Here is a 27,371-nt window from a genome sequence, read left to right on the forward strand (position 1 = left end):
ACCCTCAACTCCCTCCACTCAAGTTTTAAAGTTAATTTCCAACATAGTGTCTTGTGAGTATCATTGTAGCATTGGTTCACCCTTTGACCTTTGTCTTACCATTTTGTTATTCCCCTTCCATTCTCCAAATCAGATAAATGCATATACAAGATACAGGGTTGGGGAGGAAGATGGTGCCGTCACAATAGGGAGGCATCCCAACTCACTTCAGCCAAATAGCAAATAGTGAGCTGGGAACTCCAACACCCAATGCCCCATCAAGAGACCGGCAAACCCAACAACCAGAACAAACAGAGAAACACAGGAAATGAAAGAGAACAAAGAAAGAAAAGCCTATAATCTACACAGAGCCAGAAAATCTCAGGGTACCCCCCAACCCCAGCCCGAACAGGGCCAGGCTGAGAAAGCAGCCCCGGCACCAGCGAACAGGACCGCAGATCATCAGCGACCACAGAAGCAACAGCAGAAAAGTCCCACCGTGAGTACAGAGACCAGACAGCAGGAGCTCCATGGGCCCCAAACTGCACAGACTGGACCCCAAACTGTGCAGACTGGGCCGAGCCAGATGGCAGCATGAGACCAGCGGTGTGGGACCAAACAGCTGGGACCATACAACAGCGAGAGAACCGGGTGCTGTGGATGTGGAGATCTGGGGCCGCCACCACCACCACCGCCAAATGATCACCACACCCCAGCTCGGAAAATCCCACAGCAGTGCGTGACACACACACAATCCAGGACCAGTAAGTTCCCCATTGCCCCTATCCCCACCCCCAAATGGGAGATCAGTTTTGGCAGAGACCCAAAACCTGACTTAGAGCTCATCACAAGGGGACAAAGAAACTAGAGATCTCTCCCTCCCACTCCCTGCCCTGAGGGAACAAAAGGCCCTATATCTGGCAGCTCTAGGACCCTACAGCTTCTGGGAGAACACAGGAGCTAGCAGCGGGAGGACAGCACCCAACAAAGTGGCTGGGGATACACCTTAGGCCAGCATCCCCCAAAACCCCACCTGGGGAGCCTGAATCTGCCTGCACCAGTCCTCCCAGCAGGGACCCAGGGCTGGCGGGCATTTGACCTCCAGTTGAGGCCCCCCTGGTCTGCGTGGACTTTTTGAACAACAGTCGCAGGCTTGCTGGTGTGCAATACCAGCCCAGCAGGGTCACCTGGGCACGAGCACACGCCCCTCTCACAGCGGAGGCACAGAGAGTCTGTGGGCACCAACCAACACCCAGACTCTTGAACCTGCTGGGGACCACGCATACTGACCCCACAGTAGATTTGTGAGAGGGCACAAGCACCCTCCAACAATCCGGGGCAGCGCGCCCCCCAAAAGAAGCACAAGCGCTCACACACAAGTGCCTCCCAGAGGGCCCACATGGGTCAGCATTCTAGCCTTCCAGCAGGAGGGTCCTGCACTCACTCCCCTGCAGGAGTGTACAGGTGAGCAAGCTGTCCTTCAGTGGCATCGCCCGCTCTGATAGGTGCACTCCACATAGGTGGGTGAGCTTCCCCTCAGCAGCAACACTCAATCTGAGAGGCAAGCTCTCTTGACCCACAGAAAATAGCAGGGAAAGAATCAAAGAAGAGAAAAGTCACCACACCATGCTGAATCAGCAAACTGCGAACCCACAACAGGGGCCCACAACGGTCAGCACAGGACAGCGGCAGAGCAAGGTCCTGCAGAGAAAGCCACAGAACCTACCCATCCCTAACTGCAGTGAGGGTAACTGCCTTGGCAACAACTGAGACGGTCATGCTCACCCATAAGGTTCAACAGCCGAACTCAAACCCAGAGCCAGGATACAAACAATTCCCCCCTGGCAGACCAACGGGAACCAGCACAAAGCCAAGACAAGGCTGCCACCTAGAGGCCCCCGAAAGGAAGTGCAGGAAGCAATACATAACTGCTTCACTACAAATGCGTAAATCACAAAGAAATATTACAAATTTCATGAAAGGTCAACCCAACTCGCCACCTCCAAAAAGCAGTATGACTGAAGAGGAGATAGAGATTAAAAAAAAAAAAAAAACTGAGGCTAAGGTAGCAGAAATGATCGAAAGCGTCAGGAATGAATTCAGAAAACAATTCCAGGAATTTAGAATGGAATTCTTGAAGGATCTTCAGGAACTCAAGAAAGAAATGGAAGCAAAAATAGATACAGTCTATTCCTCCGTTAAAGAAGACATTAACATCCTGAGAAACGAAATGCATGAAAAAATAGATTCAAAACACAAATCATTAAAAGAAGAAATAACCATAATGAGAGCTGATCTGGCAACCATAAACAGCTCACTTGCCTCAATGCAAACCACACTCAAAGCCACATCACAAAGAATTGATCATCTTGAATCTTGAGTCTCTCTTTTGGATGATGATTCAGCTGATAAGGACCAGAAGATTACTGCACTCCAAGAAACTGTCAAACTCCAGGGCAAACTAATCCAGGAGATAGTGGACAGGGAGAAGAGATACAATCTGCATATAATCATAATAGATGAAGGAGAGGAGTACCAGAGCAGAGGTATACAACACATATTCAGTAGAATTATTACAGAGAATGTCCGCAACCTCAAAAGGGAAAAACCTCACCCAAATAACAGAAGCATATAGAACACCTTGCAGACCGGACCCTAGAAGAACCACCCCCAAACACATTAAAATAAAGTCCTCAGATTTCAACAATAAGGAGCATATTCTGAATGCAGTCAAAAAAAAAAAAAAGAAAGAAAGAAAGAACTATATTACCACAGAATCACAGCAGACCTCTCCACACAAACTTACAATGCACTAAGAGCCTAGAAGAACACAATCCCAGTCCTCCAGGCCAACAACTGACAACCCAGAATTAGACACCCAGCAAAATTAGAATTTACTTTTGAGGGAAAAGACAGATATTTTCATAGCAAAGAGGAACTAAAGGAATATGTGAGCAAAATCCAGCCTTAGAGCTAATTCTAAGAGGGGAACCCCACCCAACAGAAACCGTTCAGGACCGTCAGACAGAAACAGAAAGAAACCACAATGGCCAGAACACAACAGGAAGAGCAGCTCAATAAAGACAAGAAAAAGGCAGAGGAAACACAGCCTAACAGGAAAATGGAAGGGAAAAAAACCACACCTATCCATGATCTCTTTGAATATAAATGGTATAAATGCTCTGATAAAGAGGAGCAGACTGACAGAGTGGATCCATAAACAAAAAATTGCTATCTGTTGTCTTCAAGAGACCCATCTAACACCAAGGGACAAAAACAGGGTCCGAATGAAAGGATGGAGCAAGATCTTCCAAGCAAATGCACCTACCAAAATGGCAGGGGTAGCCATCCTGATTTCAGACAAGCTCGACTGAACCCCATCGACTCTACTCCCGAGCTACTAGAGCTGATCCAAAACTTTGGCAAAGTTGAAGGATATAAAATAAACCTTCAAAAATCAACGGCCTTTCTCTATGCTAATGACCCGAAGACCGAGGCTGATATCAGGAAAGCAACTCCCTTTGCAATAGCCCCCCAAAACATAAAATACCTAGGAATAACCCTAACCAAAGAAGTGAAAGACCTCTTTGAGGAGAACTTTAAAACCTTGAAAAATGAAATTAAGTCAGAACTAAGGAAATGGAAAAACCTCCCATGCTCCTGGATTGGGAGGATTAATATAATCAAAATGGCAATATTGCCAAAGGCTATCGACAAATTCAATGCAATACCCATTAATATCCCAACACCATTTTTTGATGAAATAGAGGAAGCAATCCAGAAATTCATATGGAACAATAAAAGACCTAGAATAGCAAAAACAATCCTAAGCAGAAAGAACAGTGCTGGAGGAATTACAATAACCAACTTCAAGTTGTATTATAAAGCTATAGTAATAAAAACAGGTTGGTATTAGCACCGGAACAGGCCTGAAGACCAATGGAACAGAATTGAAGACCTGGGAATGAACCCACAGAACTACGCCTACTTAATCTTTGATAAAGGGGCTAAAACAATAGTTTGGAAGAAAGATAGCCTTTTTAACAAATTGTGCTGGAAAAACTGGCTCAACACATGCAACAAACGAAAACTAGATCCTTATATATCACCCTGCACCAAAATCAATTCCAAATGGATTAAAGACCTCGAAATCAAAACAGACACCCTGAAAACACTAAAGGAAGGAGTAGGAGAAACACTTGGGCTCCTTGGCGCAGAACGGAACTTCCTTAACAAAGACCCAGAAAGGCTACAAATCAAAGAAAGGTTGGACAAATGTGACTGCATCAAACTGCACAGCTTCTGCACGGCAAAGGACATAGCTCGCAAGATAAACAGAAAGCCCACAGACTGGGAGAAGATCTTTACCAGCCATTCAACGGACAAAGGCCTCATATCTAAAATATATGCAGAACTAAAAAAATTACCTTCCTCCAAAACAAAACTGCAAAGAACCAATAGCCCGCTCATCAAGTGAGCTAAAGACTTACAAAGAGACTTCTCTGATGAGGAAATGAGAATGGCCAAGAGGCATATGAAAAAGTGCTCTACATCACTGGCCATAAAAGAAATGCAAATCAAAACAACATTGAGATTCCATCTCACCCCAGTAAGAATGTCCTATATCAAGAAAACTAACAATAACAATTGTTGGAGGGGATGTGGCCAAAAGGGAACCCTACTTCATTGTTGGTGGGAATGTAAACTGGTTCAGCCACTCTGGCAAGCAGTATGGAGATTCCTCAGAAGGCTAAATGTAGAACTCCCCTATGACCCAGCAACCCCACTTTTGGGTATCTATCCAAAAAACCACAAACAAAATCACAGTAAAGCCACCAGCACAACATCGTTCATTGCAGCACAATTTGTCATAGCGAGAATCTGGAACCAACCCAGATGCCCCTCCGTAGACGAATGGATCAGGAAAATGTGGTACATATACACAATGGAATTTTATGCCTCAGTCAGAAAGAATGACATTGCCCCATTTGTAAGGAAATGGAAGGACTTGGAAAAAATTATACTAAGTGAAGTGAGCCAGACCCAAAGAAACATGGACTCTATGGTCTCCCTTATTGGGAATAATTAGCACAAGTTTAGGCAAGTCACAGCAGAGGATCACAAGAGCCCAATAGCTATACCCTTATGATGATATAAGATGATGCTAAGTGAAATGAACTCCATGTTATGGAAATGATTGTTATATCACAGTTGTAACTACTTTCAACATCCCATGTGTATCTGTAGCTTCTACTATTGATGATGTTCTTGTATCACCTTCCTGTGATTGTATCTATACTATCTCTGTAATCTTATCTGAGTATATTAGAAACTGTGTATACTGGTATTAGAACTAGGAAATTGAAAGGGAATACCAAAATTGAGAGACACAGGGTAAAAAAAAGACAAACAACTACAAAAGAAATACTTACAAAACTGTTTGGTGTAAGTTAACTGAACACCTCAGGGGGGGAAATGGTAAGGGGGAGGAGGGAGGGGGGTATGAGGGACAAGGTAACAAACAGTACAAGAAATGTATCCAATGCCTAACGTATGAAACTGTAACCTCTCTGTACAGCAGTTTGATAATAAAAACTTTAAAAAAAGTATCTTTATGGGCTTGGGATATGGCCTAGTGGCAAGAGTGCTTGCCTCGTATACATGAAGCCCTGGGTTCAATTTCTCAGCACCACATATATAGAAAATAGCCAGAAGTGGCACTGTGGCTCAATTGGCAGAGTGCTTGCGTTGAGCAAAAAGAAGCCAGGGACAGTGTTCAGGCCCTGAGTTTAAGGCCCAGGACTAGCAAAAACAAAATAAACAAAAGTATATAGTTTTACAAAATGGTTTCAAGATGTCAGTTTATATGTGCAATCTTTCACCACTGCACATACTCTTCTTATCTCTACCCCCTTCATGATCCTCTCAGGTTCTCTACTTCCATTTTCATGGAGCTACCTTGAGTGTTAGGTCTGTATTTGATGATAGCTATAGTTTCCAACACCACTTCTGCCAACCCATGATCTTGGGATGTGTTTCAACCTCCTTATGTCTTCTTAAGTGCACACGTGAATTTTTAATGTGTCTACTTATCTATCTCTCATTACTGCTTTTGTTAAATGAACATGCAATTATATCCTTTCCACATTATTTTATTGATAGTTTTTAAAATGAATATATAAATGTTTATTCTCAAGACAGTAACTGTGAGATGCGTGCATAACAGAAATTGTACTTGCTTTTACTTTAATATTTTGTAGATTCTGAATTTAAAAATATGCATTAGATTCATTGAATTTTGCTTGGAACTTCATCTTACTTTAGTTTTATTATAATGCAGAAGAAAGCACGTGTTTAACAAATGCAGGAGACAATGTCTAATTGCCTCCAATGGCTTTCCTACATAAACTACATACTTGCAGTCTCATCTCAGATGCTAACACATGTGGGGAAGTGTCTCAAAATATTCTTCCAGTCAGGATGAATTCTTTCCCCACAATCCCCATTTTAATCTTGGATTGTCAAGCCACCAAAGGATCTTGGTGTGATTTTAGACAGATTTTGTTCTACCTGTCCATGTGGAACCAGAGCAAAATGGTATCTTGATAATGTCTTGCATTCCAGACTGGGTGGTTTTGTTCACAAAACCATAGTGATACAAGGTTGTGGACTTTTAAACATTTCTTTGTAGCATGCAGTAGGGGCAGTAATGCAGTGACAATTACAAGGATATTTCATTTGTTTCCTCAGTGTCAGAAGAAAAACAAGTAGGGATCAGTATTGCATCCATTTTTGTCCTCCTCCAAGACTGTAACTATACTTAATCTAAATATAATATGCTACTACTTAGAATAGAACAATGAAATTGCTTTTGTTTATATTTTGTAAATCCAGGTGGAACTCTTTATCTTCCTGGCCAGTAATATTGATTGATATTTTTCCATGTAGTTTTCATAATCAAATAGTTTTTAAAATATTGCTGGCTACATTACAAAACACTATTTTTTTCAAAACTACAATTGAAATGGGAGCTTTGTCCTTGATTGACAAGTGCTCTGCAACTTTTGATCTATGTCCCCAAACTTTATTTTAACAAGGTAGATGAAGTAGCCTTACAGAGAAAAATAGTGTTGAGTGAACAGGGACAAACAACAAAGTGAACTCAGTAATAAACTGAAGCATAGACTTTCTAAGGTGTTGACTCATGCCACTGTCATACATAAAGGGAAAACTCAGAGCAAGAACCTGATATTAAACTCTTTATTTGTAATTCCAAATTGTAAATAATTATCATGAAAATCAGTAGTAAAATTAGTTCTTATGACCTTTTTAAAAAAATGATTTTATTGTCATGGTGATGTACAGAGGGATTACAGTTACATATGTAAGGTAGTGAGTATATTGCTTGTCAAACTTGTTACCTCCTCCTTCATTTTTCTGCCACTTTCTCGCCTGCCCAATCCCACTCCACCGCTCCTGAGTTGTTCAGTTTATTTCCAACATATTGTCTTGTGAGTATGTTTGTTGCATTAGTTCACCTTTTATCCTGTCTCACCATTTTGGTGTTCCCCTACCATTCCCTAATTCATATATGCAATAGCTTTTATAGAGAAAGAGCTATTGTCATTACTCTAATCCTTTTGCTCTATTGCTCATATTTTACCAGTTGAACACCTTGTCACCATTTCCCCAAATATTTCATTATATATTTTCTAAAACATAAAATTTTCATAGAATTAGAAAACAACTTAAGAAAACTAATACAATGTAATTGAGTAAAGATTTTGAAAAAGAGTTTAAAATTAACAAACTTTGCAAGGTATTTAAACCATTATTTGAAAGTATGAGTATTATTAGCACATGACTATAAACAGCAGGCTTTGGAGAGAAGGAAAAGAAACCATTCATACTAGAATACCCTACTTTGTTTCTAGAAAAATAGGTCTCACTGTGAATGTTTTCTTCAGAGCCCTAGTGACATTCCTATTCCTAAGACTATAGATCAAAGGGTTTAACACAGGTGTGAGTATGGTGTAGAAGACTGACACCACCATGTCCTTCTCAGGGGTGTGGTAGGAGCTGGGGAGCATGTAGGTATATATGGCAGCACCATAGAAGAGAATGACCACTGTCATATGGGAAGAACAGGTGGCTAGGGCCTTCTTCCTGCCCTCTGCTGACTTCATCCTGTGAACAGTGAGGAGGATGAATGAATAGGAGCTTGAAATGACCATTATAGGGATGAGGAGCATGAGGACACAGCACAGGTACATGAGTGTCTCATAGAGAGAGGTGTCTGAGCAGGAGAGCTTCAGTACAGCAGGAACTTCACAGAAGAAGTGATGAATCTCTCTGGATTTGCAGAATGGGAAGGTCATAGTGATTGGAGTGAGCATGAAGCCATCCACAGATCCCAGAAACCAGCAACCAGATGCCAGGAGGAGACAAATCTTATGGTTCAAGAGGACAGGATAACGGAGTGGATGGCAGATGGCCACATAGCGGTCATAAGACATGGCAGCCAGGAGAAAAAACTCTGCACCCACAAGTGTCAAATACAGGAACATCTGTATTCCACATTCAGAAACTGAGATTCTATTCATTCCAGTTATCTGGTCCATGAGCATCTTGGGCACAGTGACTGTAATGTACATCATGTCCATGAGGGACAACTGGCTGATGAAATAGTACATGGGGGTGTGGAGGTGGATGTCAGTGTGTATCACAATGATGAGGACAGCATTTCCACATAAGGCCATCAGGAAAACCCCAGAAATGACCACACAGAGCAGAGCTGGGTGTTGGGATTGACTGAAGAGTCCCACCAGGATGAAATCTGACTGTGCTGTGTGGTTGTCCATCCACATGGTGATATTTATTTAGTTTCACATGTGAGCTTTGGAATTAGCACAGTGCTATCCTCTGTGTCATCTGCACAGTGAACATCCCATATGTTCATGTATTAACCAGACTGGAAGTCCGAGGGGTCCATGTGCCTGTAGCCTTTATGTGTATAGATCACCTGAAATATAACAACTTATAAAACCATATTCATTCACATCTGTGGTCAAAACGGTTGTGATTCCTAGCAAAGTTCCTGCAGTTGAAGATCATGAACTTTGATGAGGATGTTTAATATTCTTTATCTGGGGCTGGGGATATGGCCTAGTGGCAAGAGTGCCTGCCTCATATACGTGAGGCCCTGGGTTCGATTCCCCAGCACCACATATACAGAAAATGGCCAGAAGTGGCGCTGTGGTCAAGTGGCAGAGTGCTAGCCTTGAGCAAAAAGAAGCCAGGGACAGTGCTCAGGCCCAGAGTCCAAGCCCCAGGACTGGCCAAAAAAAAAAAAAAGAATATTCTTTATCTGCTAGTGATAGAACTTTGCAGAATAGATGCCATGCCAGCATGGGTAGTTAGTTACTAACTAAACTGTGAAATCAAACTTTTTATTTGGAAAGTTTTAATGTGTGATTTAGGATATAAGGAAGTGTTAAAAATTCTCAAAGGTATACACTGTACATATAAAAATTTAGAAAATAATTGAAAGCAAATTAGGGAAAAATCAATTCCAACTGTTTGAACCCCTCTCTTACAGGATTGGGACAATCCTGTGGTTTTGTGAAGCAAGCGTCATATTCACAAGTGCTAGTAAACTCTTGAGGTGTAAAATAAGCTGGTCCTGCTATCATCAAGCCTCCAATCTTCCATCCAGTTTACATAAAAATGTGATAGAATAATATTTCATCATAGATTTGTAACATTTAAATAAAGTAATGTATATTTGTAGAATAGTGAGAGAGGCAAACAAATGTTAAACAGATGTGTTAAAAGATAATGAAAGTCATCAAACCATTAGGATGATTTATAAGAGTTGCCAGTACTTCTCTGTGTCTCAGGGACTCTAAAACAGAATCACTAGATTGTTGCTCAGGGAGAATTACGTGGCTTGGAAAGGCAATTCAGGAAAATGATAGAAGTAGACAAATACAAATTAGATGAAAACCACTAATATATTGACCTTTCCATTTCTTAAACAATTTCTTAAACAATGAATGTTATCATCTAGCACTGATCAAAAACAAAGAAAGAATTCCAGCAGGGATACAAACAAAATAAAGTCAAGCATGAAGAGGATCTATAGTTGCATACCAGCTGACACACCATAAAAATGAAATTTAAGTTGGGAGATATACGTACTGTACCATAATCAGACTGCAGCAAAGGTGCCCCTAATACCTTGCCTGCTTGTTTTCTGCTGAATTGGGAAGGGGTGATACACAGTGTAAGTCGTAGTCAAATCTGTCAGCTGGGGAGAAGAGATGATTTTGATTCTTTTTATATTTTCTGAACTCCAATATTTTCTCCCCACTTCTTCTGCTTTCTTCTTTACATAAAAATATGATAGAATAATATTTCATCACAGGTTTGTAAAATTTAAACAAAGTTGAGGTATGCATGTCTGTAGGATAATGACAGAGACAGATGTGTATCTACAAACTTGTGTATCTACAAGCAAGCAACCTCACTGAGACTCACTGTGGATGCAGAAAGAGGCTTGTGGCTAAAATCCCTGACAGTGGCTCTCAACTCTGAGAAACCAATAGTCTCTGAAAATAAACCAAGGTGCTACAAAGATAGAGATGGGTAAGTCTGGGCAGTCAGTACTGATCAAGTACCCTATTCCTTCCTCAGCCACTGCAATAGTCTTCTCTTTTTTTTGGGGGGGGGGGCAGTCCTAGGCCGTGAACTCAGGGCCTGAGCACTGTCCCTGGCTTGTTTTTTGCTCAAGGCTAGCACTCTGCCACTTGAGTCACAGCGTCACTTCTGGCCATTTTCTGTATATGTGGTGCTGAGGAATCAAACCCAGGGCCTCATGTATACGCGGCAAACACTCTTGCCACTAGGCCATATTCCCAGCCCAATAGTCTTCTCTTGACTGTGTTGCATACTATCAGAGAGTCAAAGAGTTTGGATTCTAGACATTGCTTGGGAATTATTCATGGTAAATATTAAATTTCCATGGGAAGAAAATAATATCTCCTCTTATATAGAGTAATTTAGCAATGGTAACAATACAGGGATACTTCAAAAAAAGTCCCAAGTACCAATGCATTTTGTTGTTATTGTAGAACTGAAATATGGAGTGGTTAAAGTTCTATGTCAGGTAAAGAGTACATTCATTTTTGAACAATGTCACCCCTCCCTTGCTCTCTCCCTGATTTTCCCTCCTGTCCCCCCCCAAGTTGTCTACTTCATTTTCAACACAGTGTCTAATGAGTGCCACTGCTGCATTTGTTCACTGTCTGTCCCTCTGTTTTTGTGGTCCCCACTTACCCTCCCAAAGACATATTAAAAAAAAAAAAACAAGACAAAAGGAAAAGAAAATAAAAACAGCAAAAAAGAAAAAAAAGTCTTGTTTCCAATTCCTGGAGTTCACCTCGACAAATACCATTTTATATGATCATATGCACATAGGTATGGTGCCTTTGTTTTTCTCCCCTAAGAATGTCCTCTTTTTGTCTCACTCTGTGTATGATTGCCTAGAGATTGTACAATTTATCATGTCTCAGGGTATTTTTACCACCCAATATGCCAAAACTATTTTATACTCATAATAGCTTCCCAAACTAATTCTGATGTCAATTTATTAACAGTACCATGTTCTGAGATACTGATGGCATCAGACCACATTTTCATGTTTACTGCTTTATTTTAAAGGTTCAAAAATCTGAGAAATTTTAGAAGTTGGACATAGGTAGGTAAATAGATGACAGACAAATAGATGATTGTTAGAAAATAAGAAAATAGATGAATAAGAAGTGATGGACAGATAACTGACATATAGAAAGACATTCAGACATAAAGGGACACAGGCACACAGGTAGGTAGCAAATAGGCAGATAGGTTTTCTGTATCAAAGTCTACCCTACTGCCAGATGGACACTCATCTCTGTAAAAATTTTAAAGCTTTCCAAAAAAATTACGAACATACTTCTTGATTCATCTTTACTTGTGGACAAAGTAAGAACAAGGAACAGAGTAGGGAGCAGCACCTAGAAAGACATAGATGCTGCTTTGTGAGTAAATGGAGAGCAGCACAGGGGACTGACTGGGGAGAGATGTGTTGGGAAAATTATGCCACATTTTGGTAAATAAAAGTCATTGTCACCAAGCCACACAAAACATCCAATACAGAGCACCAGAGGAATCCAGGGGTACTTTCTGTATGGCACATGGGGCTGGCCTTCCTATTCTTAACTATTTTTATCTACACAGTGGGTTGAATTTCTGATAAGTAGCTGAGTACATGATTAACGTGAGGTTGAGTGGGGGGAAGTGCAGATTGTTTTTGCTAGTTTATCTCTTTTTTATTATTTTTCCTTTATTGTCAAATTGTAGAACAGAGGGGTTACAGTTTCATATGTAAGGCAGTGAGTACATTTTTTGTTGTTGTTGCTTAGAGATTAATTACATTAAGAATATTTAATAAACCAAGAAACATTCCCCAAGATATGCAGAGACAGAGTTTCCAGGATTTCTTATCATGAGAGTATGGTATTTACATTATTTAAGGAATTGGTTGCTTTGATCTAAGTGAGTACATTTCTTGTTCAACTTGTTACATCCTCCCTCACATGCTGGTAGTGTAAAACCAAGCCATAAATTGAAAGCAACAGCCTGAGAATTAGTCTGATACTTTATGACATTTCTCTTTCCTCAAGAAAATGTGACAGTCATATTTTCTGTTACACAGAGGAAAACTCTGGTTGTAGGCTAAGATGACAGATGACTTGTGTTAACAAAGAGAGAAACACTACCAAAAGCTCCTCTTCACTTTGTCTACGTTGTGTGTATAGACCATTTACTGCCTGTTTCATGAAGCAAACCAATTATTTTATGGATTTATTATTGAGGCATTTGTTTCTAACATTATTGCAACCTTCAAAAGTATCTGCCACTTTGAGTAATATTAGTCACTTTCCCTTGGTAAAATTTCAGCCTCAGGAAACCTAATGCACCAACCCAGGAACATAAAAAAAAAGAAAGCATAATGCTCTGTTTAGAAATAACTAAAAATAAAAACCTAGTTCCTAATATGCTGTAAGAAAAAAACAAAGGGTATGGGAAAGTATTAAGAAGGAAGCACATTTTTCTTTCCTCTGGAAAAACAGATGATAGAAAAAACATAAGGAAATCATGTCAATATCAAACAGAATATTACAAAAATAGATTAACAAGTTACAAATAGTGATTACCCTTCTGCTCTGCTGTACCATCTCCCTGACTGGCCTCCTCATCAAATCGTGCTCCAGCCTTGTCCGCACAGGCTAATGGAAGATGTCAGAGTTATATGAACAAGAAAAATTAGAAGGTGACATCATCCCTGGGTTTACTCTGTAAATTAGAGGACAGGATGGAAGTTTTTGATAATAAACTCCTTCTGGGACACTAAATAAGAATGTAATAAGAGTGCTAAAGAAGGTAATAGTTATCTCTTTGAGAGAGTACTGGTTTTATTTCTGGTCTACTTTTAGTTGTTATTTAATTGTTATTATTACACAGTTGTACAAGGGCAGGAGATGAGTAGAATGCTTCTTGGTCAATGCCACTCCTTATTTTGTTCTTCCTTTGTTCTCCCTGTTCCCCCTCTCATTTGCTTTTATCTGTCTTAATGTTAAACTTGAAAGCTTAACCAGAATTAAGAATAACATCAAATATCACCAAGATAATAAAACTTTTTAAAATTGTACTTTTATAAGTATAAGACTACAAGTGTATAAGTGTAAGAATATAAAGGAGTTACCATCCATAAATTATGAATTCAGTGCACATTGTCATCTCTTTATCATTCACCACCCCCCAGCCCTCCCAACCAAAGACCTGCCCTCAATATTCTTAATTTCTGTAGGCTATGCATTGAATATTATGACTGAATTCTCCCCATCCTTCCTCCGGTCTTTAAACTTTATCCATGAAACATGGAAGTTGGTTAATGTATAACAATCACTTAAAACTTTCTATACATGTATGTGTAACTTTTTATTGGAATAAACTTAAGTGGTTTAATTAATTACTAGGGGTTTTCAAAATATGTTTATGCATTCATGTTTTTTGATCAAATTCATCCTACTTAACATTCTTTCTTACCTTCCTTGTGTTTTGAAAACAATTTCAATGGATTTCATTTTTTCATACATGCATAAAAGTATGTTCATTTAGCCTCCCAGTAACTTTTGTGGCATATGACTATGTTTATCAGGTGTAAAATCTGACACTCAGAGTTCAAATACTGTGTTATTCTCCACACCACCAGACAGTGCCATGGTAGGAATAAAACTGAGTCCATTTCCTTTATAGTTCCATCTTGCCTCCTCTTCATTGCATTAATGGTAGTACACCTTTCCTATATACACACACTTAGAATCTATGCTTCTTCAGTGATTTATTCTATTTGAGTGTGTTTTTTATTTTAATTAAAATTTATTGGAAAATGTAAGAAATCAAGCTGGTTCATTAAAATTTTGAAAATAATTTTTAATAGTTGGTCTAATAGTTCCTAGCATTCACAAAGCAGAAGCATTATGTTAATGAGCCTGAAGCTCTCCTGGACAATATACTTAGTTCTAGGCCAGTCTAGACTAAAGAGCAAGATCATGTGTCAAAAACAAGTAAATAAAAAAGGAAAAAATAATGGTTTATAATGTATCCACCCAGACAAAAGTAATACTTTAAAACTTGTATCTTCAGTAAAACTTGCAAACTTTTGTTAATGCACATCCTCCCTGGGGCTGGGAATATGGCCTTGTGGCAAGAGTGCTTGCCTTGTACATCTCCCCTCATCCTTATGGGAAGCAGCTGGGAAACACAGAGCAGAACAGAACCAAAAGCCCTCTCAGATCTTTGCATCCAAATTAAAAACAAAAGCTATTTTCATATACAGTTTCTGAAAAGATGTTGATTCATCTCTCATAAAATGGAAGTACTAGCAGGACATCATTCTTTTGAGACAGGGTTCTTCTCTTTTAGGTCCACTCTCTTAACATGCAGCCTGGTTTAACCTTCAGGACATGGCCTGAAGCTGGTTTATTTTACTCCTTTTCTATCTGGCTTCCTGTAAGGCTCCTATAATACAATCCTTGGAGGGCTGGTGAAAAAAATATCTGGCCCCTCCAAAAGGGAACCCTACTTCATTGTTGGTGGGAATGTAAACTGGTTCAGCCACTCTGAAAAGCGGTATGGAGATTCCTCAGAAGGCTAAACATAGAACTCCCCTATGACCCAGCAGCCCCACTTTTGGGTATCTATCCAAAAGACCACAAACATAATCACACTAAAGCCACTAGCACAACAATGTTCATAGCAGCACAATTTGTCATAGCTAGAATCTGGAACCAACCCAGATGCCCCTCAGTAGACAAATAGATCAGGAAAATGTGGTACATATACACAATGGAATTTTATGCCTCTATCAGAAAGAATGACATTGCCCCAGACCCAAAGAAACATGGACTCTATGGTCTCCCTTATTGGGAATAATTAGTACAGGTTTAGGCAAGTCACAGCAGAGGATCACAGGAGCCCAATAGCTATACCCTTATGAACACATAAGATAATGTTAAGTGAAATGAACTCCATGTTATGGAAACGATTGTTATATCACAGTTGTAACTAATTTCAACGTGCCATATGTAACTGTAGCCTCTATTATTGATGATCTTCTTGTATCACCTTCCTGTGGTTGTACCTACACTTTCTCTGTATCTTATCTGAGTATATTGGAAACCAGGTATACTGGTATTAGAACTAGGAAATTGGAAGCGAATACCAAAATCGAGAGACACAGGGTAGAAAAAGACAAACAATTACAAAAGCAATACTTGCAAAATTGTTTGGTGTGAATGAACTGAACAACTCATGGTGGGAGGGGGGGAGGGAAAGGGAAAGGGGGAGGGGGGAGGGGGGAATGAGGGACGAGGTAACAAACAGTACAAGAAATGTATCCAATGCCTAATGTATGAAACTGTAACCTCTCTGTAATTCAGTTTGATACTAAAAAATATAAAGATAAAAAAAATATCTGGCCCCTTTACTGCTCTGTTGACCGTCTCTGGCCACTGGATAGCTGTGTGTAACAGGGGCTGCTGGCAAGGTACATCTCCACAAAGACTAGATGTAAATGGCATGGGTGGGATGCAGGCATCTGCCTTGTGCATATACCCAGGCGAGGGCTCACCAGAAGCTACTAATTTGGTTCTACATTAGCACAGCATGGAGGGAATTGGCAGGTTTAGAGGTGACAACTCCTGATACCTGTGTGAGAACCATCTCCTTACTGCTCTACCAGCATTCCTGTTCTTAACCACCAGCCATTCCTGTTCTTATCACCAATCTCCTGCACTAAATCTATTTTATCTTGAAATATGCAGTGTCTGTACATTATGGAAACTGATTGACGATGATAATACCCAATGAGTTGTTATATTACACATTTTATACTAGTGAATAGTTATTCTGTGCTCAAACTCATTATAAATTGGACTGAAATTTTAAAAAAAAACTCACTCTTTAAATGTGTTTTCTAAGGTAATTTTCCATGGGGTACACAGCAACCTAAAACATACTATACATAATGGAATGCTTTTCCAAAAGCTTCTTTTTAAAATTACTTTTAGGTAGTTGAACAAAGGAGTCACCATTCAGCAAATTATTATGTGAATACAATGAATCTTGATCAGTGACACTTCTTTCATCATTCTCCTCCAACCCCCTCCCTCCCCCAAAAGCTTCTTCATGCTGTGCTATAGGACAGAACTTCAGCTGCACTAGCATGGAACTTTGTGTGCCTTCCATTTTACTCAATGGGTTAGGCACATCACAATTTAGCTTATCTTTATCCTTCCTGTTGTGTATATATATATATATATATATATTATATATTATATATATATAACTTCATATGTTAATGAATATAACTATTACTTTTATTTAAAAAGTAATTTTATTCTCAGATTTTTATACTGAAGTATTTAATTTATATGTTCAAAACAGTGATTTCATCAGTAGCATGGATTGCAAAACTATTTTTTAGTTTTTATTCTAATGTTTTATAGTAGAATTTAAAAGACACATATTAGCTTTATATTATACATTAATGTTAATTATTTTTGTGCTTTTCCAGTTGCAAAGTTATTCTGAATTTTAATCATTTAAAATGGCCATCTGAGTAAACTTCAGAGGTATTAAAAACAGCATCGAAGTATTGCTTACAATTGTTGAAAACTAAAGGTATTTTATATTCATCAAGAACAGAAAGAAATAATAAATGATGGTATAGACAATGAATTAGCTCCTATACATCAAAAAACCAATAATTCAATGAAATTAGCTGGATAAATTGTAGAAATGTAATAATAAAGACAGAAACAACAATGAAGAGAAATAAATAATATACACCATATGATCCACCAGAACATACATGGTGGTCATCCTTAATTATGTGGGGTAGTATATTTGTTAATCAGAGCAGGTACCAAGAGTAGGCTATTCATGTTATAGTACTTTTGAAGAGAACTTGATCAGGAACTTTTTCTTTCCACATCTTGAAAATGATATAAGAAAGCTTCAAGAGCTTAAGCAAGGCCCCAAATGTCACACAGCTTTTTATGATGTCACTGGCAGATCAGGAAACTAAGAACTGGCTGGTTTTAAGTTCAACCTCTTTCAATTACTGCATTTCATTACAACCATTCCACAGTATACTGGCAGCTTCAAATAAGATTTTATTATTTATTTATTTATCCTATTTATTGTTATTATAAAAGTGATATATAGAGGGGTTATGGTTACATAAGTCAGATAAAGAATACACTTCTTTTTGAACAATGTCACCCCTTCCCTCTCTTCCAGTTTTTCACATCTCCACCCACAAATTGTCTAGTGAGTACCATTGCTGCATTTGTTCATGCTTTGTCCTTTCATTTCTGTGTCCCCCCTTTACCCTCCCAATGATAGATAAAGGAACAAACAAGACACAAATTAAAAGGAATAAAAACAGCAACAAAGGGAAAAAAAGCCCTCTTGTTTCCATTTCCTGGAATTCATTTTGATAGACACTATTTTATATGATCAGAGGCACAAAGCTATTGTGTCTTTGTTATCCTGTCCTAAGATGATCTCTGAGGGGAAAGGAGTGTGGAGATGCAGCACAGGTAAGTTAGCCCCTTGTACGGGGAGATGGCAGAACAGGGCATCTTCAGCTAGCCAGGAGCCTCCCAGGAGCAGCTCAGTAATTTTATAAATTTACAAAGGGGGATGTTCATAGTACTATGGGGTGAGCAACATGTCATCTGCTATTCCTAGGATCCCAGTATCCAGTCACCAGGAGCTGGCAGACCTTTGGGTTCATCAGAAGTGGGTAGTGGAAAAAGTCTTCAAGTGGAAGCATTGTAATCTTAGGCCATGGAAGACACAAACAATATTTAGTTCCATCAAGTGTCAAGTAGCAGAACATCTGGAGCCCACAACCAGAAGGGAAATTATATGTTCTCTGTTGACCTGACCCATATGCATTTGGGGCACTGTCACGAATATACTGTGTGGTCCATGAAGTATAGCTGGCTGATGAAGTACATGAGGGTGCAGAGGTAGGGTTTCAAGTGGAGGAGGAAGATGAGGAGGGTATTTCTACCTAGGACCATCAAGAGAAATATCATCACAGTGCAGAGGAGGACAGCACAGTTGGTATCATTGAAAGCCTCCCACGATCAGAACTAGCTGTAGAAGTTTCATTCCCTAGAATACAGTTTTCACCTAAAGAAAAAGAGTAAGAATCATGGAATTGTGTGCATGACTTTCCTAGCTTTCTTTGGTAAGACAAGCACTATCTGCCTTTTCCCAAACTTTAGCTTGACAGTGACTGAATCAGGGTTCGAGTGTTAGAGGTGTTAGGCTCCATGTTGGCCAGAAGGGTAAAATGACATATGAAATAGACATTTGAATTTGACCACCTAAGAGCTGTGAGAAAAGAGAAAAAGTTAACAGTCTTAACTAAGACTTCCTCCCAAATAGACACTCTGAAAGGACTTCCTTACGCTATGGTTAGAGAGAAAGGAAATGTACAATAAGGATGTGACAGAAGTAGAATTGAGGTATTCACAGTTTTTAGACATCCAGCACTCAGTGATGGGAATCACGCCTGATGCAAATGTTAATGAAATGAAATTGTGTGTGTGTGTGTGTGTGTGTGTGTGTGTGTGTGTGTTAGTACTGGGACTTGAACTCAGGACTCATACTCTTGCTCAGTTTTCATGGCTGGTGCTCTACCAATTCATAGCTCCATTCCAATAGTTTGCTAGTCACTTGAAGATGGAGACCCACAGACTTCTTTCCTGGTTTGGCTTTGGGTTGCTATATTCCACATCTAAGCAATAGCCCCTAAGGCTCAACTACCTGGTCTTCTTAATATTTTCTGTCATTATATAGCTCCATTTTCCCCTTCTCTCATTAGCACTGTACAACTTATTGAGCTGTTTCCAATATGGCTGAGATCCACAAGAAATACAGTAGTTGAGACAGCTGAGAGGACTCACATGGCAGGGCAGGGCAATGGTAATGAGCTGCGGATGGCCAAACAGTCCATAGTGAATGCTAAGATCTTTCATTTATGTCCACAGAGAAATGCTTTTTATAAGAACTGAAAAAGTAAAAGGTCTAGGTACTCTAAATATCAACTATGTGTTTATTTGGAAGACAAATTATATATATAATAAATATTATAATGTTAGATATATTATAATATAATATATATAATTTATTTTTTTCCTTTTATTGTCAAAGTGAAGTACAGAATGGTTACAGTTTCATATGTAAGGCAGTAAGTACATTTCTTGTTCAACTTGTTATCTCCTCCCTCATTTTTCCCCTGCCTCCTCCTTCCCCCTTTCCCTTTGCGTCCCAGGAGTTGTACAGTTGGTTTACACCAAATGGTATAATAAGTATTGCATTTGGAATGGTTTGTCTTTTTATCCTTTGTCTCTTGAGTTTGGTATTCCCTTCCCCTTCCCTAGTTCTTATACATGTATATACAGTATCCAGGGTACTAAGATGAGATACAGTGATAGCAGGGGTACAACCACAGGAGGGGAATAGGACAGAAACAAAAAAAGGTAGTTTCACATGGCATGTTAAAAATAATTACAACAATGATATACCACTTGTTTCCATAACGTGGAGTTCATTTCAGTTAGCATCATCTTATGTGTTCATAAGGGCATAGCTATTGGGCTCTTGTCGTCTCTGCTGTGACTAGTCTAAACATGTACCAATTATTATTCCCTATGAGGGAAACCATAGAGTCCGTGTTTCTTTGGGTCTGGCTTACTTCACTTAGTTTAATTTTTTCCAAGTCCTTCCATTTCCTCACAAATGGGGCAATGTCATTCTTTCTGATAGAGGCATAGAATTTCAGTGTGTGTGTGTGTGTGTGTGTGTGTGTGTGTGTGTGCATAATTTTTTTGGTTTGCTTATGCCATTTGGTCTTCAACATTAGTACCAAAAATGCCCATCATCACTATATAGTGGCTAAATGAGGGAACAGGTGGACTTGTTGAATTAAGGTTTTCATAAAGCTCAGTAATGTTCCAGAGGTGTGTCCCAGCAACAAAGCACTGAGTTCAAACTCAGTACCATCAAAAATAAAAATAAAGTACAGTTGATAATACAACTTACATGTCCCTGTTCTCTATTTCTGCTCACTTAAAAAACCAGTAATCAATCTCTTGTTTTACTCAGTGAACACTCTGCCTATATGCATCAGTTTGTTTTTTTTTTAAAAGAAACTTTCAATTGAATGACTTTAATCATATGTCAATTTCTGTATTTATTTCACTTATTGCTCAGTCTAGAATTTCCAGAACTGAATTCAATAAGAGTGGGGAGAGTAAAGACACTTGTCTCATTTCTGACTTTAAAGGAAGTTATTTCATTTCTCCTGTTTTATATTCCCCCTGTAGTATATTAGCTATGTCATATATAGCCTTTATTATGTTGAAGTACATTAACTCTATCTTCCTTCCTTCCTAACTTTTATTATGCAAAGGATGCTGAACTTACTCAAAGACTTTTACTTGTCTCAATTGCAATGAGCATGTGTTTCTGCTGATTCTGTGTATGTGATATCTTGCATTCATTGGTAGTCTATCACAATGCATATGTGAGGAAAGCTCAAACTCCACTGGCTGAGTGGAGAGTTAAACCCAAGCTTGACTGGCTCCGGAGGAAGCCAGGGTTTTCCCCAGGGCTAGGCCAGCCATCTCATGCAGCAGTCCCAAGCCACAGCTGGCCAGCACTTCCAGCAAAATGGTCATCTTATGGAATACCCTCCATCCAGAAACTCAGATATCACTCATTCACAATTAAAATGAAAACTACATTGTTGTAGGGCACACAAATGATTTGAGATGTTAAAATATTTCTTGAGATACGATTTCACATTCTCTAGCTACAACTATTTGATATGAACCTGCCTAATTTGTCTTTCCTCAGCTTCTCCAGTGTAAAGTAACTGCGATGAGATACACTAGCATTCAAACACATTTTCCCTTGGAATAAGGACAGGCATAGAGTGTGAGACATGAGCTTGCTCCATAAGGATTGTACTTCAGGAACTGTTTGATGGATAACTTTAAAGAAGTATTTTTTCTCTCCATTAAACAATTTCCAAGTAGTTAGCAATCACAAAACAAAGAATTTCTTTAAAGTTTCCATTGCTATAAAGACAATAAGTTTTTAACTATGTCATCTTGCAGACAAAAGCTATAGAATGTTGGACAGTGATCGGTTTTCATATGAGGTTTTCAAAAAGCCCAAATGCTTGGCTCGAGTCTCTGGTTAATTGAGGTCTGGGGACAGATTCCCCTGAGATACTCCTGAATAATTACCAAAATATGGGGCACACAAAAGCTATGGAATAACTTTCTTTGGTACAAAAGATAGGAGTGGGACATCACACAGTGTTCTCAAGACACAAACCAGGTGTCTCATGGAGATGTAGCTAGTTCTTTTTCATGGACTAGGAAATGCCAGTAAGTAGTTTCTCAAGACAAGAGAAAGAGCTATGGAATTTGGAAAGCGGCTTTAGCTACTTAAAGCAAACTTGGCAGCAAAAAAAATGGGAGTCTGAGGAAGAATATTAACTTACTTAATAACCAAACAATTGATTTCTATGCAAGAAGCTGTGCATTCCATCTCTGAAGCATACATTTGCAGAAGAAACCTTTCAAAAGCAGGAGTGTATAAGATTGCTTCACATGAAAAGAAAGAATGCTTTTCAAATTGAATCACAAGTCATAAAATATATTTCCTCAACCAATGAAAGCAGTAAGAAATAAACAATAGATTTCTAGCACAGTAGGTAACATGTAATTGCCTAGAAGGGCAGAATAGTTTCTTAATGGAAAGAGGTGTCAGAAGGAAGTTCCCGTGTCCCCATATGTCATCAGTCAACGCCTAACAGGGGACACATGAAGAACACTGATGTGGCTCCCTCAGCTCTTCTTCCAGACATCACATAAACCCATGTAAAAAGTCAGCAGAACAGTGCGTGCAAAGGGCTCGGCAGGTTAGTAAAGGCTGACTACGCCCAACATTACCGTTATCTTTACTGGTAATATTTTCATTGGGGAAAGCAATAATGCCCTCACCCATGCATTTTTTTGTGATTCCTGTACTTTGTGTTGGGAATAGCCCTATTTTTTTGTTCTGCAGTACAAAAACAACTTGCTAACAGTAAAATTATATATTTTATTCTGTTTTAATTTATATTGTTAAAATTTTTAATCATTATTATAAAGGTGATGTACAGAGGGGTTAGAGTTATATAAGTCAAGTAAAGAGTGCATTTCTTTTTGAACAATGTTGCCCCTTCCCTCGCTCTACAATTACATTTTTTTAGAAAAACAGCTTGCTGTGCAGTGGAGTGGGGAGCAATCTGTCTATGCTTTTACAATGGGGTCTGCCTATTATCCCACTAAAATATTCCTGCAGGGTTTCTTTGACTGTTAGTCACTCTGACTTCAGGCTGTTCAAAGGAAAAAAATTGAATATGCTGAGTTATTGATAGGAAAGGTGACAACTGACAGAGGAGGAAAAAAGATGTCACCTATTGTAGCAGAGTTAAACTCCCTCTTTTCCTCATTTCTGTGTGTGTGTGTGAGAGAGAGAGAGAGAGAGATTGGGAGAGAGTTTTGGGGTATGGGGCTGTCACTGAGCTCTTTTGCTCAAGTCTAGTGCTCTACCACTTAGAGCCACTTCCAGTTTTTGAATGATTGATTGGAGATAAGAATCTCATGGGGACCTTTCTGCTTGGGCTGGCTTCGAACCACAATCCTCAGATCTCAGCCTCCTGAGTAGCCAGGTTTACAGTCATGAACCACCAGTGCCCATCTCTTTTCCCTATTTCTAGATGAACCAAGATCACTAGCATTATCCATTTGAGGCCTAAAGCATGTGTTTTAGAAAAAAATCATCTTTAAGTAGTTGTACAAAAGAGTTGCAATTTTACAAAGCATTTTATGAATATCAAATATTTTGATCAATGTCACCCCCTTTCAATATTCTCACCCATCTCTCCCCTCAAAACTTCTTCCTTCATTCTTCTTAATTTTTTAGGATATATGTTGAATTCTTGACAGCATTAATGCATGTACTTTGACAGAAAACATTTTGTATGTACTATTTGTGCTTCAGTTAGTCAAGATTGTTTATATGACTGCATGCATTTATTTTTGGATTATAATTTTTGTATATAATAGTAGGCTTCATCAGCAGTTATTATTATTTTGAAGCGGTCAAATAAGGATTATAGATTAAGTAGGACATGAAAACATTCCCTGTTTCAAGATATTGATCAAATCAAGATATTCTGATTGAAAACACAGGATTCACTTTTACCACATATTTAGAATATATGGTCAATACTTTATAGTATTTTCAATATGAAAAGATAATGTGCCTAATCTTAACTGTGAAACAATGACTTTATACTTGAAGTTTCATATAAACATAGAAATATGAATAATTGATTTCAAAGTTACATGCCAGACACAGTGCTGGAAGTTTATCATTCATAGTGGTTTATTATTTTACAGTATTTGTGAATGTATACTTCCAATTCTACTTAGAATTTATTGAATCTACCAGTTATTACCCATTGCATGTTAGTTTGTAGACATTGTACTATATTTTATAAGCAGAACATATTAGTATTTTCAAGGCTATTTCTCCCCATCATTTCACTCTCCAAAGGGTGATAGGAGTACTTACAACCAGCTGGAGTGACAGAGAAACACTGTGAGGTAATAACAACCAGAAAAGTAGCCCAGGACCCAGAAGCATCCAGGGTCCCTGGTATCCTAAGGAAACAAAAGTTTCTGAGTATGAATTGTTGCCAAATATGATCATGACTATTCCCTGAAAACATGATATTGAGAACTCTTTTCTCCTCTGATGGTCAACCACCATATAATGTTATTTTCATTGTCTCAAATTCAAGAAGGCATAAAAATACAAAATGGGTTACAACAAATATTAAAAGAATAATATCAATAATGAGAGTAAAGCTTCAACCAAGTGTTTTTGCATAAAAAGGAAAAACATTAATGTTAATTTTCAAGATACACAAATCAAGCTGGGCCCTGATGGCTCACCACTGTAACCTAGCTACTCAGGAGGCTGAGATTGAAGATTGAGGTTAGAGGCCAGCCTTGGCAGAAAAGTCCTGTAAGACTCTTATCTCCAATTAACCACTCAAAAACCAGAAGTGGACTTGTGACTCAAATTATTAGAGTGCTAGCCTTGAGCAAAAGAGATCAGGGACAGCCCCCAAGCCCTGAGTTCAAACTCTACAACCAACAAAAAAAATACACAAATCAATTTATTGATTGAGGATTGAATATTTTGTGAGACATTTCTTTTTGGACAGATGAGAATGTAAATCTTCATTTGTCCTGAGAAGAAGCAATATATTGGCCTTAGGAGGGCACCTCTGCAAATAAGGGATCTTAAAAGCCATTTATAGGGCTTTATCCAACACTTATAAGAATTTTTTCATTTATAAATTGACACAATCACTGTCTCTTAGGTTAATTTAAAATATTATTCAAGTGCACAGAAGAAGTTTAAAATCATTCTAAGAATCAAATGAAAAACCCGAATAGAACATAAATTGTGGCATAGGTATAAATAGTGGATTTAAGTGACCTACATCACTTGGCTGGCAAGTAAAATTTCTCAAGGGAGGTTCAGGAGATTCTCTGGGTGGAGATGGTACAACAAGGCATTCAAAAAAGGATGGGCAAGACTCAAAGACACCGGGATGCCATGATTGTCTGGACTTCAGCTTCCTGTGCAGCTAGGACTCCAGGTATGCACCACTGGTACCCAGCTCAGTTAAGCACCTTTTATTTGGCTGAAATTAGTCTTCATCAAGTTGAATTTTTTACACATAAAAAAGGCTCTGTGTCTGCAGCTGAAACAGTTCAATTATCAAAGCAGCAGAGTGTCTGCAGGTGGCTTTCTCCTGGGATTTCTTTGGAGTTAACAAGGTTGCAAATCCCAGGATAACAGATTTTCTGGTGAAGGTTATATTTCTTCAGCCAGGGATGTGGCTCAAGTGCTAGGTGGCCTGCCTAGTGACTGCAAAAATAAGTAAAGAAATAAGCAAGACAAGGAGACCAACATCCTACTGAACATTAAGATAAAAACATGAGACAAATTTTATTGAGAAGAGATTGTTTTTAGTCAAAGGAACTAAAAGATATTCATTTGTCTAAACCAAAATAACTGTAAGACATGACTTTTTAAATTTCTAGGAATTTTTTAAATGGTCACTTTTATGGAAACATATAGTATATATAAGTCCATAAGTAAATGAAGGAAGCAATACTGAGAAACAAATTATTGTACCCAAACACCTAATTCTCCATGATATTATTTTGCCTTGGTGAATTTTCAGTACAAACAAGAAAATATGAATGAAAACATGGACCAACAGAACAAAACTTCAACGGATTTCATCCTCCTGGGGCTCTTTCCTGGGTTCAAGTATCCTAACCTGCTCATCCTCACCATCCTCCTTATCTACACTGTAGCCTTTGCTGGAAACTCTATTCTGCTCCTCCTCATCTGGCTGGATTCCCACCTCCACACCCCTATGTACTTCCTGCTCAGTCAGCTGTCTGTCATTGACCTGGCATACATCTCCAGCACTGTTCCCAAGACTGTCACCAACTACTTCACAGGGAAGAAGAGCATTTCCTATCTGGCCTGTGCTTCTCAGATGTTTTTCTTCCTCACCCTTGGTCTTGCGGAGTGCATCCTCCTGACCCTCATGGCCTATGACCGCTACATAGCTGTCTGCAATCCCCTGAGATACACAGTCCTTATGAGCCCCAAAGTCTGCCTGCAAATGGCTGTCACCGCCTGGACTGGAGCCGTTCTTGCAGCCCTTGTCCATACCATCTACCCAATGCATTTCCCCGTTTGTGGCTCCAGAGAGATTAATCATTACTTTTGTGAGATGCCTGCTATTCTGAGAATGTCTTGTGTTGACACATCAGTGTATGAGATGGTCAAATTTGTCTCAACCATTATCTTTCTCCTAGTTCCATTTATTCTCATTCTGGCCTCCTATGTTTCCATATTCCTCACTGTCCTTAAGATGAACTCTCGCAAAGGGAAGAATAAAGCTCTGGCTACCTGCTCCTCCCACTTGACTGTAGTGAGTCTCTACTTTGGCCAGGCCATCTTCATCTACATGACACCCAGCTCATCCCACACACCTGAGCAAGACCAGGTAGGAGCTGTGCTTGGCACCATTGTGACCCCCATGCTCAACCCCATCATCTACAGCTTGAGGAACAAAGAAGTGGTAGGAGCTCTACAGAAATGTATGGGAAGGTGCTGCAACTATGAGACTCCCCACTTTCTACAGTGCTATTCTCAGAAATGTTCTATCCTCAATTTTAAGGCTATCCATGGTCAATTTTAAATTCTGAGACTTTTTTGTTCTTATTGGAAATGTAACACTGTGTAAGAAAAGGTGGCAGGATTTGTGCTCATAGTTAGGGAGTTGTTCGTGTCCCATAATGGTAGCTTTTGTTGAGTAAAACATTAACAAGTGTCACTTTTAGCCTGCTACTTGTGTCTGCTATTCTGAGAATGTCTAGTATGGATATGGCATGGATTTTAACAATGATAACTATGTAAAGATAAATATTCTCCAACTCTTTTCTCAGCTTTAATATATCGGGTCACAAAGTCCAGCAGTGATTTGCTGTTCTAGAAAGACTTGGCTTATGTTTCTAATGTAAAAATAATCATATCTATTCTTT

The 27,371-nt window shown here is 39.0% G+C and overlaps 2 protein-coding genes across 2 annotated transcripts; one reads left to right on the plus strand and one right to left on the minus strand.

Annotated features, from left to right (window-relative positions):
* Positions 1 to 7,898: 7,898 nt before the first annotated feature.
* LOC125359777 (olfactory receptor 2T29-like) lies at positions 7,899 to 8,852 on the minus strand. The gene has a single exon (XM_048357663.1). It carries the CDS (start codon positions 8,844 to 8,846, stop codon positions 7,899 to 7,901), a length of 948 nt encoding a protein of 315 aa, XP_048213620.1. The 5' UTR covers positions 8,847 to 8,852.
* A 17,168-nt stretch (positions 8,853 to 26,020) lies between these two features.
* On the plus strand, positions 26,021 to 27,028 carry LOC125359778 (olfactory receptor 2T27-like). Its single transcript, XM_048357664.1, has one exon. It carries the CDS (start codon positions 26,021 to 26,023, stop codon positions 27,026 to 27,028), a length of 1,008 nt encoding a protein of 335 aa, XP_048213621.1.
* The last annotated feature ends 343 nt before the right edge of the window (positions 27,029 to 27,371 follow it).

This window comes from Perognathus longimembris, chromosome 11 (genome assembly GCF_023159225.1).
Source record: "Perognathus longimembris pacificus isolate PPM17 chromosome 11, ASM2315922v1, whole genome shotgun sequence".
Taxonomy (NCBI): domain Eukaryota; kingdom Metazoa; phylum Chordata; class Mammalia; order Rodentia; family Heteromyidae; genus Perognathus; species Perognathus longimembris.

Coding starts and splice junctions, on each gene's coding strand:
- LOC125359778 (XM_048357664.1), top strand. CDS start 26,021: ATGGACCAACAGAACAAAACTTCAACGGATTTCATCCTCCTGGGGCTC.
- LOC125359777 (XM_048357663.1), bottom strand. CDS start 8,846: ATGTGGATGGACAACCACACAGCACAGTCAGATTTCATCCTGGTGGGA.